At 39.9% G+C, this 12,155-nt stretch overlaps 1 protein-coding gene across 3 annotated transcripts; it reads right to left on the reverse strand.

Annotated features, from left to right (window-relative positions):
• Window positions 1-643: 643 nt before the first annotated feature.
• On the reverse strand, window positions 644-11,846 carry LOC134662109 (tetraspanin-5). 3 transcript variants are annotated; one of them, XM_063518380.1, is made up of 9 exons: window positions 11,596-11,846; window positions 10,127-10,247; window positions 8,811-8,884; window positions 8,285-8,359; window positions 5,976-6,074; window positions 5,074-5,253; window positions 3,659-3,772; window positions 2,688-2,804; window positions 644-803 (listed from the first exon to the last, which is right to left on the reverse strand). In XM_063518380.1, the coding sequence occupies exons 1-9, from the start codon at window positions 11,683-11,685 to the stop codon at window positions 735-737; spliced, it is 939 nt and encodes a 312-aa protein (XP_063374450.1). In that variant the 5' UTR covers window positions 11,686-11,846; the 3' UTR covers window positions 644-734. The 3 variants fall into 3 exon arrangements, with proteins under 3 accessions (XP_063374450.1, XP_063374449.1, XP_063374451.1); XM_063518379.1 differs by lacking the exon at window positions 3,659-3,772; XM_063518381.1 differs by lacking the exon at window positions 2,688-2,804 and having other exon boundaries at window positions 655-803.
• Between the last annotated feature and the right edge of the window lie 309 nt (window positions 11,847-12,155).

Here is a 12,155-nt window from a genome sequence, read left to right on the forward strand (position 1 = left end):
AAAGTGTCTTTGTGTGACGTCCGTGTCTTTGAACGGACCAATCGCGGCACGGGACTAGCTCACCTCGTCCCCCGCACCCCAGTATTTTTGGCAGCATCGGTTTCATGAAATAATAGGGATGTTGACACATGTTGAATTTTATAACAAAATCTAGTAAAATAGATAGCAAACGAGCAATTTATCACAATAATGTGGATATTAAAATAAAATATTGAAAAATTACAAAAATACAGGACCTGAAAGTTTCAAAATTTAAGTTTTTTTTAACTTCCAAAAACGATAAAAGTAAGGGTACCATTCGATTCCTTACATTTCACCAAAAAAAATATTGTATAGCAACTATATACATAAACGCAATATTTCACCGACAAAAACGCAATTTTCTTGTTTTGTCCATACTACAACGTGGGCGATGACGTCACGGCCTCTGGCCGTTTTGTATAGGGCGTTTCGCGAGTGAAGTGCGACTGTCGGACTTTGACTACAATTTCTGACTTTTGTGTTACTGGGACAATGGGTCCCATATAGACATTTGATCCTAAAAACAAACCCGATCGATTGATACCATAAAAAAAATTAGTCATGTAGCCTATTGCTCTAAACTCCGTCTAGAGGATTCCTAGTCTATGCGTTCACCTGTCCTGGTGGCAGGTCAGGTCGGCGGCGTAGAGCGCGCTGTAGGGGTCGCGGGCGCGACGCGAGGCGCGTCACACGGCCGCAGGAGGGGCTGATTGTCAGTGCCATTTCGCTTTTTGGGCGAAAATGTCCGCACGCAGGTTTTGGGCGAAACATATTCCGAGGATCTATTGGGAAAAAGTTAATCAGTATATTTTAATAACAAAACTTCCGTGAGACAAAGACATAGTAAATATATTAAAAACGGGTCACTCACGTATTTTAAGTCGAAAAACGCTCGACATGTTTCACTTCGTGTTCGGAGCGTTTTTCGACTTAAAATACGTGAGTGACCCGTTTTTAATATATTTACTATGTTAATCAGTATAGTTTCCTTCTTGCTTGCTCTTCACTTAAATATGTATATGGGGCATTATCTATGAAAAGCGACCTTATTGTCGATGGCGCTTACGCCGCACAGCGTCGCGCGGCATTGTATTTATATCGGAGCATCGTTAATAATGGCGTAACCGCCATCGACAATAAGGTCCCTTTTCATTTATAACGTCATATATATTATATACTTTCATATTAGCTTATATTAGAGAGAACAGCGGCAATAGCACGGTCGCATTTTTATCGCCTGTCACTATGCATGTCACGTTCTAACAAGTATGTTAGTGCGAAAGTGACAGGCATAGTGACAAGCGATAAAAATGCAACCATGCTGCCACCGCAGATAGCCTCATGCATAAGCGCAAAAGCTTCTATAAAGCACCATGAAAAGTACATGGGACGGATGTCTATGGCAGGACTTTTTATTATTTACTGAACTGCACTAGGACATTTAAGTCTACTATGTTAGTAATTTAGTCGAATGGTGAGTAGATGTGACTTTGCTTGCCTAAAGGGTCTATGTCGCACACGGAGCATATGACATTAGGGACCCTTTAGGCACGCAAAGACACAAATAGTACAAATACTCGCCACTAGACTAAATTAGTCCGAACTAGCCTTTAGGTACATCAAATCGTCAAGGATAGCTCACGCTACTTGATTTGACTCTGACATACATACTGATCACATGATCTGGACGCACTTTAATGATAAATCAGGACGCCTAAATGTATGTTTATTTATTAGCATGTAAGACCCATTTCAGTGAATATAATTAAATAAAACGTTCAAAGTAACTAAATGAAAGCCAAACATGCGTTCTCAAAATTTATACCAATTCATGCCAAAAGCCAAGCAATGCACTTTTGATCTACTACTAAACTCAGGCGGTTCGTAAAGTAGGTAGGTACTGAGCGTTTTCTAGAAGGTAGCATAGTTACGAACTAAATCTAATTTAAATATTTTATTATTACTTAATATAAGGGTGGTATTCCACCTGTCCAATTTCTCTGTCCAATGTAATTGCATCTCACTCTCTCATTAAGCAAAAGGACCAAGATATTGGACAGATGGAATACCACCCTTAGACGCACACAGCTATGCCTTCAACCAATACTTAGTTAACCGTATTGTCTTCCTAGTTCCTACGCAGTCACATGATTGATATTTTTCAGTGACCTCTATTTATATAGTTTGTAGCTTTCTAATAGACCCCGAAGGCTAATCCTATTGTCTATTGTTCGGTAAAACCGCACGTGCTACTTACCTGCAAAAAAGGGTCCTAATTATTCTACTTGGCACCTGAGCGCGGGCTAGTCCAACGCTCAAAAAACCAGTGTAGGTGCGCTCTCCGATAACGCGCCTTTGTTACGCATCTCGATGACACATTTTAGACTGGTTCTGTAGCGTTCGACTCGCCGGCACTCAGTAACCGAAGTACCGATTTTTTATGCAGGTGGTTGTGGCACGTGTAACGAGCGGTTTTTCTTAACAATAGACAATAGGATTAGCCTTCGGGGTCTATTAGAAAGCTACAAACTATACCTCTATAATAAAATAAGGGTGACAGCTGGCAACTACAGTGGCCAAAAGCATGTGAGTGGCTACCAACCGCCTCAAGTTAAGTGGTAGATCTATAGTAAAATGTGCAGGTGCACCTACAAACGAAAACTTACGTGTGCAAAAGTAGTACAAACAGCGGTCGTAGCAACCACCAGCAAGTTACGGTCAAACCACTCTTCGGCCGCCTCTAGGCAGCCTTTCTCGTGTATTATCTTAGCAATATCATAACTCTAGAAAGAAAGAGAACAAAAAATAAAACAAATGCAAACACAAACTTCTCTACACTAAAATATAACGTAAAAGAAAAGATGGTTGCCTGCACTGTAAATTTATCATATGATTCGAATTCGAATTTACAATTACAAGCTTACAAGCATCCATCTTGATATACATCATGTTACATGAACCCTCAAAAAATATATTTGAAATACTGAAAAAAATTTTGGACAACTTTTGCATTCCTCGTCTAAACATACCTACGGTACACTTACGAGTATTCTACCATGCGGTAAATGCCACATTAACTCAAAGGAAGGAAGTAAGGATTTTATTAAAATAAATTACCCTCTACTATGTATTGTATATCTACTCATATTGTAAAAACGAAATTAACAATAAAGTTCAGGCAGACTTCATTCCTTTGCGTTATTTCTAAATGCATCTATGCATGTTCTACTCGACGGCAAATTGTCAAACCAAACATACTTTTCGAAGGAACTTCGTGCAAGTTTCCGTTGACGTACGAGTAGTTTTAGCCACTTCTTTGACAACAAATTTATGTTGAATCTTTTAAGTTTTTTGCGTACTTTAAGGTGAAACATCCTCATGTTGATCGACGATATCAAGCGAGCAAATTACTCAACTCGATCGTTTCTAACCATGCAAGTAATCCAGGATCTCCAGGGTCATTCCACGAAAAACGATGCGATGTGAGGCAAAATTACATTGCGAGTTTTTTTATTTACACAATAAAACGGTGAATGACGTCACCGTGGAATGACTCCACAGATAAGTGTGCTCAATAATGTAAATTGGTCTTGAACGTCAACGGAAACCAGCCCCGTCCCTTCGGTAGAGTTAGAACCTTAAGTGCGATGGGCCCTAGGAAGGCGGCGGCCACCACGGGGAAGCGGCGCTGCAGCCAATCCTCGCCCGCCGCCAGGCAGCCCCGCTCGTGGATCACGCGCTCGCTCACTTGCTGCCGTTACAACATAACCTCAATATACTCGTATGTTTAGTTGCCATAAGAAAAATGCCCTGCACGAGCATTCAGTTAGTAAAACGATAATTATCAATAAGTTAACATATTCTACAATAAACTACACCTGTATCTTAACCTGTCTTATGTACAATAAAGTGTACTACAAGCCAGCCTTGAAGCGGCGCTGCAGCTAGTCTTCGCCCGCCGTCAGCTCACTGAGCTCCGTGCTGATGATGTCCTGCTGTTACTAGTTGAGGCAGCTGAAGGGGACGCCGCAGGTCTCACGTGAACCAACTGCACCGCTCGAGCAGTTGAAGTAGCGTTGTGGTCTCGCTACAAGTACTCACATTAGGTCGACTTGCGGACGTCGTAGCCGCACTGCTTGTTGCGTCTTGCGGCTTGTTGCGACAGCAGCTGAAGGGGACCCTGCAGGTCTCACGTGAACCAACTGCATCGCTCGAACAGTTGAAGTAACGTTGTAATCTCGGTACGAGTACTCACACAGGTCGGCTTGCGGACGTCGTAGCCGCACTGCTTGTTGCGGATGATGTCCTGCGGCTTGTTGCGACTGCAGCTGAAGGGGACTCCGCATGCCTCAAGTGAACCAACTGCGCCGCTCGAGCAGTTGAAGTAACATTGTAGTCCCGCTACAAATACTCACATAGGTCGGCTTGCGGACGTCGTAGCCACACTGCTTGTTGCGGATGATGTCCTGCGGCTTGTTGCGACAGCAGCTGAAGGGGACCCCGCAGGTCTCACGTGAACCAACTGCACCGCTCGAGCAGTTGAAGTAGCGTTGTGGTCTCGGTGCAAGTACTCACATAGGTCGGCTTGCGGACATCGTAGCCGCACTGCTTGTTGCGGATGATGTCCTGCGGCTTGTTGCGGCAGCAGCTGAAGGGGACCCCGCAGGCCTCACGTGAACCAACTGCGCCGCTCGAGCAGTTGAAGTAACGTTGTGGTCTCGGTACAAGTACTCACATAGGTCGGCTTGCGGACGTCGTAGCCGCACTGCTTGTTGCGGATGATGTCCTGCGGCTTGTTGCGACAGCAGCTAAAGGGGACTCCGCAGGCCTCTCGGAATCCAACTGCGCCGCTCGAGCAGTTGAAGTAACGTTGTGGTCTCGGTACAAGTACTCACATAGGTCGGCTTGCGGACGTCGTAGCCGCACTGCTTGTTGCGGATGATGTCCTGCGGCTTGCGACAGCAGCTGAAGGGGACTCCACAGGCCTCTCGGGAGCTAACGGCGCCGCTCGAGCAGTTGAATTAGCGTTGCAGTCTCGCTACAAGTACTCACATAGGTCGGCTTGCGGACGTCGTAGCCGCACTGCTTGTTGCGGATGATGTCCTGCGGCTTGTTGCGGCAGCAGCTGAAGGGGACTCCGCAGGCCTCTCGGGACCCAACGGCGCCGCTCGAGCAGTTGAAGTATGCGTTCCGGTCCCAGTCGCGCGGGCCTTCTACTCCGCAGCATTGGAGCTGGAAAGATATAGTTCCATAGTAGTTTATGTGACTGAAATTGGTGCTATAGCTAGTTTATAAACATTAAATTAATTTTAAACAAACGAATTAAAAGATAAACTGTAAAAATAAAAAGGCAGTAAATGAAAACTTTTTTCACGCAAGTCACGCGACCGTAGTTTTTAAATGCAGAGACAAACTAGTCTGCCCCAACTGTCAAAATTGTTTGCATTTGACACTTTAAAAAATATTTAAATCTTTAAAAAAAGTACTTTATTTTATGCAATTTGTACAAACAAGTGTCAACAAAAGTCAGTCAGTTGATGTGGCATAGATATACCTAGCCATAGAAAACAAAAGCGCATCTAAAATGGAAGTCATACGAAAGCTAACCCACTTTCCGTGTACCTAAACCAGTTTTCATTGAAGCGCCCACGTTCTAATTCAACTAGCTATGAAACTAGGTTTATAAAACGTTATACCTATTTACTGCGCATACTTCATAACCATGCTCCATGTTTAAGATACCCTTAATATCAAATAACACATGTCTAAAACAATTTTCAATTTTATAACCTATTTTATAATTTACGTAGAGGTGCATTTTGAATTTCACAATCCTATAATTTTCTTCTACATTCAAAGTATATTTAATTAATTATTAACATTTATTTAATTACATACTAATAACCACAAAGAAGCAAGCTAAAACAGTTAATGACGATAAGTGCATTGTTTACCCATTCTTCTTGTATCCAGTCAATCAGGTTCTGTTGGTCTGGGTCTTCTCTGTAATGCGTGATGAAGGTCTGGAAACCAGTCGTCGCCTGCTGTTTTATCTGTAAATTGCATTATAATTGTTACATTAATCTTTATTGCAATAGATAAATCCGCTTAAGAATATTCTGTACGGACAATGCAAAAAACGGGGCTTAAGCGGGAAGCGCACTAACCTTAATCCTGTAGTTTCTATATTGTTTTTTTTTTACACGTTTTAATAAAGGGCAAACGCCATCAAAAAAATCCACACGTAAACTAGACTATATCAGGCGTGGCTCACTCCGCGATTTCGTCGCGTCGCTACAGTACCTAAAAGTACATCCGTTCCACACCAATTTTGGTGGCTAGCCATAAGCCGCGCGTGGCGCTGTCGCCACCTATAGCGGACATAAAGTCCGTCAACCAAATCTTGTCAGTAGTAAAAGGCGGCAAATTTGAAAAATCGCGGGTTAGCAACACTGTGTTCAAATAATTCCAAAACGCGTGTCATCTGTGTTTTATCTGTGGAATGTGGATCGTGAATGACAGCCGTCACCTTATTTTCATTTGATTTTCATTCTGAATCGTTTCTGTTTCAAGAGATATTTCTGCTGTCACCATTAAATACCAATACATTAAATAAGAATAAGCAAAGCTAAGGGGCCTACAATGTACAATCATGCTCGTTGATGGTAAACATTACTAAAAATTGAGGTTATGACAAGTATTGGAAGAACTCTTTCGAACTTTTAAGATTATGTTCAGTTTTTTTGTTTTAGGGTTAAAAGGCATAAATAAAATTAAAACGTATGCCTAAATCTATCCAACAAGACCATAAATTGTGTCCTGGAAACCGTCCATAGGCCCACATGTCTAATATTTTCAGCAATCAGTTGTGACTATTTACAAAGGTAAACCTTTTAAACAGTATTAAGAGCCTTGATTATATCGCCGTTCTTTCGCAATATCTACCTAATCCATACATGTTTGTTGCAGGATTAAATCTTGCCCAATATAAGGCGTTCGTAGTAGGTAGTATCTTTTCAGACAATACTTACCTATGGCGGTTTATGTACGTGTACAACGCAACCAAGTCGAAAAGTGACCCTTATCTTATTTACCTTTAAATTAAATAAACACCCAAATATCAGTTGTTTTATTTTTAATATGTATATTGTACAATATATACCAATCAAAAAAATTACACAGGTATGTCATATTCATCCAGAACAGTACACTAATTTACATTAACAAGTGGCATATTATATTGTAAATAACAAATATATGCACTATCTAATTATCTGCATTTTGATATGATTTTATTTTAGTAAACTTAGAAGACATAGATAGGGAACAAAGAGAATATAAGCACTACGATAGGGAGTTGTTTTTGATATCTTCAAATTTGTTCATCATTTTGATTAACATTGTTTTAACATCGCTTTTAAATTGTCCGTCCATGTTTCAATTTTTTTCAATAAACCGCGAGTGACAATTTGAATTGACGTATGCAGGGCGCGCTCAGCGGAAAAAAAAACTGTTGGTTCGATGTACATTGCTGCTTTTCTTAGCGCAATACTGCTCTTTAAGTGTTGCCCTACTTTAGTTTGCTTTACATTGCTACTGACAAGATTTGGTTGACGGACTATATCTGTCCTAATCGTAACAGACGCGTTTTGTTAGAGAGTGAATCTTCTGTACCTAGTACTATTATTTATTCTGTGACTATATTTGTAAGGCAGGTTCCAACTAAACCATTAAAAGTTGATTCGATAGAAAAATATTTCGAAAAAATATATGTCTATATTTCATTTCATTTCAATTGTAAGTATATCGTTACTCTGCTCACCAATTTTCTTTTATAAAATACCTAGTGATATCGCCGGTCGGTCTAATGAGCAAAATTTTAAACGGATTTCAAAGTAATTGAGATAAAACATAAAATCCCTCGCTACGGCTACATCCTTTGTCGCAAGTTTCGCGCGGCGCGCCATACCTTGTGTTTCCTTTTAATTTCCTGGCTTTACGTCCCCTCTTAAGTACATTATTGGCAGGATGATAACGCCTTGTTATTATTATTAAATAGCTCGCAACCTCAACAGAATGAGTAAAAAAAAATAGCAACGTCCCATGGGAGTCGCCAAACCAATTTTCGCCCACTCACCAACTTATCATTGCTTATGGCTGTCGTAACGACAGGTCAACCGTATAATAATTGACCGATTCGTTTAGCTGAACGAATCGGTCACGAGTCAAAAATTACTAATTATGAGAATTAATAATGATTTACCCAATCTTTGAACACAAAGAACAGGATTCCTGTTGTCATCTCAGACAGCAACAACAGCGCCAAAAACACCGCATACTGAAACAAACATAATTAACATTTATTAACCAAAGCTAAACATTATACTCGCAATTAACATCTTAGCCAAAGCAAATAAATTTACTACGCAGTTTTTTATCTACTAGTTTATTTTATTGTGTAATATTAGACCAAAGACTTTACACAGCTCATTAAGATTATAAGAACTTATTGCATTGGAATAAGATAAGAATACATCGTATTGCCATCAGATCGGAGCAGCCACGGTGTTTACAAATATCTGAGCGAAGCCTCTAGTATCGAGACGTTAAAGGGCATGTTCAGATATTTTTGAGCACCTTAGTCGCTCCAATATATCTGATGGCGACTGTCTAACAATAGACTTATGTAAGTGACCATTGGGAAACCTTAATCCATTGCAATAAGGTTTAATAGTGATCAGTAGATTATAGTGTGATTGTTTAAATTGGTGTTAGTGTTAATTACTCACGCAGGCCAGTAGGCAGGTGTTCTCACGCAATGCCCCGACGCAGCCCGTGAAGCCGATTATGAATGTGATAGCCCCTGAAACGAGAAGTATAAAAAATATGGTTAGACGAAATAGTTTCATTGGGATGAAGCAGTATATCCGCTGTGTGTATGACTGTAGCGCCGCCCTAGTGAGACATATTATTATTGCTTGTTTGACAGTTGGCAGCTGCCAAAGGCTAGGTTCACACGGTGTTTAATTTCCCGTTTACCGTACGAGATTTCATCGAATACCGTAATTACAGCAAAATTTGTATGGCAACTTACAAAATCGCTCACACGGCTACTTAACGCCGTGTGAACCTAGCCAAATAGTATGAAAATGTCGTCCAACGAAAGTTAATATTTTTCACCACGTGCGTTGGCGTCGCTTGTATTTCCCCCACCACCAACTTCGCACATAGCCAATAGGTTGAGGCACGAAAGCTGGCGCGGTTATTAGAGTCTGTGCGGAAAGAGAAGAGTCGTGGAATGTATTGGGCCCCATACATTCCACGACTCTTCTCTTTCCGCACAGACTCTATATATGAGAATTTTAACAGTTCAGTACAAATATTGCGTAAGTAAGTTCTTATCTTATGAATCAAGCTTTATGTGACTTATTTTTTAATATCTTCCTGAAATAATAGGTAATGCTCTTAAAATATTCCAATAAGTACCAAAGAGTTGAAGAACTGTATCTCAGTACCATATAAAACTACATAGACAACAATCTAAGAACAAATATTACGACAACAATATTCTTTTAATACATAGATAAGAAAAACAAACAACTCCATTATGTAGGTGTATGACAGTCATTAGAGCACCTGATTAATTGTAACATTGTTTAACATAATGACATTTTGTGGACTTCATACAAAAATATGATACCTAACATACAAAGATCACTTGGGCAAGTGAAAAACGGAATGATATTATCGTCACTGCACTTGTAAATTCCGACATTTGCTCGATTTTAGAAAACCTAAATGAAACCTTGAAAACATTACATAAGGTTTTTTCCTGAAAATTTAACAGTTGACATAGCGGAGTATACAAGCAGAACAACATTATCTAGTTCAGCTGTCGGCAACCTGCGGCCCGTGAACCTGTCACTTGCGGCCGCGAGCCTCCCTGGCTATTGTGTATGTAATATTGACAAACGACAATGTCTGATAAAGTCATAAATATTAACATAGTACGGCCCGCGTCAACTTCGTTAACTACTATGTGGCCCTTGGCTGCTAAAAGGTTGCCGACCGCTGATCTAGTTGACATGTATGTTAGCCAACTTACCAGCACACATCAATATGAAAGCTGGATCCAGCGCTATATTTGTCAGCTGGGACAGGTTGTTGAATGTGTCCTTTTCCGTCCATGCCCACACACCCACAGCCAGTACTATAAGTCCCAAGAACTGCAAAGAAAATATAAAAAGTGAAGATGGAGACACTATGCTATTACAACATGCTGCATTATAAATCTCCAGCTAAATATAAATGTGCCATAAAAAATTCTACCTTCTTATTATTTCCTCATGACTTACACGAGGTCATTGTTATGTGAGATATCATTGTTTTTACCTTTAAACCTGACATTTCAGCTGAGTTGCACCAGCTGTGGTCACGGAAAGACACTACCCAGTCTACAAACTTCATCATCTTCCTCGCGTTGTCCCGGCATTTTGCCACAGGTCATGGGAGCCTGGGGTCCGCTTGGCAACTAATCCCAGTAATTGGCGTGGGCACCTAGTTTTTACGAAAGCGACTGCCATCTGACCTTCCAACCCAGAGGGTAAACTAGGCCCGTATTGGGATTAGTTCGATTTCCCATCCAGTCTACACACTTATCAATCTTTACTATGTCTGCCCAGTAAAGTTCTACCATTATATCTCTAAAACTCTAGTATGGTGGTTTCTTGTTTTAAAATAGTTGGTATGCAAAGTTGGTGTGCAAGTTCTTATGGTTCATTTATATGAAGACTGGCAGTTTTCCAATTTTTAATCGAGCATCTGATACTACATAAAATGGCACGTTGTATGTGACTTGTAAATGGCGAAGGAAAACCTAGTTTTAATATACCCCTGGTTACAGCCCCGATTGCAAATACATAACATATTAATATATTAGTAGTAGTAATAATTTAGGATTTCTGAATAAATTTTTAAGGATATACAAGTATTGTAATTGAATACAAGATTTCTAGTGGAATACCCTCACTAGTTATTGCCAAGTTCACGGTCCAATCTGCATCAATCTTGTTTCATTAGCACAACACATTTCTGACATCATGGCAGGATCATACCTATTTTTCAATTTCAATTGACATTAATTTTGCTAAAAGACAGACTTGTATTTTCATATTTTTTCAATTAATCATTAGTCAAAAATCTGTTTTAAAATCAGTACACTCATATTTAAATTCGCGATCGTAAAGAGGATGTGTAATGTCAAGTAGGTAAGTACTGTTACAATAAATTGAGGTGCCCTCAATTTAATACACCTAAACAAATGAAAATACTGACACACTGGCTGGCTAATATCGTCATAAATATGGAAATTCAGCTGTTCCAAATACGTAAGAATGCCTAACTCGTTTCTTTTTTGTTTATTCTAGCCTTGAACTGCACTTGTTTGTAAGGCGTTTAACACTAAGAAAAGTAACTACGGTACTTTTACTCGATTTATTCGGGTACTTATCAATTATTCATACAATTTTAGTTTGGATTAAGTCACTTTAATTAAATATAATGAAGAATACTCACCCAAAACAACACATTCACACCAAAAATAACATATTTCAAACAACAGCTGACTTCGCTAGTATCTCGTCGATATTTTCTTATTCCAGGCATTTTGATAGTACTAAATTAATTCATGTCACTTAAATAAAATTAGTTAATAAATTGTCACAAAGAAATAACTTAATTCGACCTACATTTAGATAGAAAACGAAATATCTGAAGACTTAACTAAATTATCGAACGCAACCAAGCGCATTCTACTCTACACGACAACGAAAAAAATCACAATGGATGGGTGGGTGGGGGAGGAGCACGTCTCAATGACAGCAGGATAGCAATATAGCATTTACTAAGGTGAAACAGAGATGCCAAATAGAGAAAGAAATGACGCGTTCGGAACGCACGGAATCGCTTCGGCTTTAAAGGGCTCCACTGACACATTTTGGCATTTGAATGGGGCCACCCACAAACTAAAGATACGGGCCACCGTATTTTCATGGTATTTTCTCACCGTGACGCCACGTCAAGTTTCAACAATAAGGAGTTTGTATGGCGCGAAACCAAAATTAGCATGAATTTAT

Source organism: Cydia amplana, chromosome 2, assembly GCF_948474715.1.
Source record: "Cydia amplana chromosome 2, ilCydAmpl1.1, whole genome shotgun sequence".
In the NCBI taxonomy this organism is placed as follows: Eukaryota; Metazoa; Arthropoda; class Insecta; order Lepidoptera; family Tortricidae; genus Cydia; species Cydia amplana.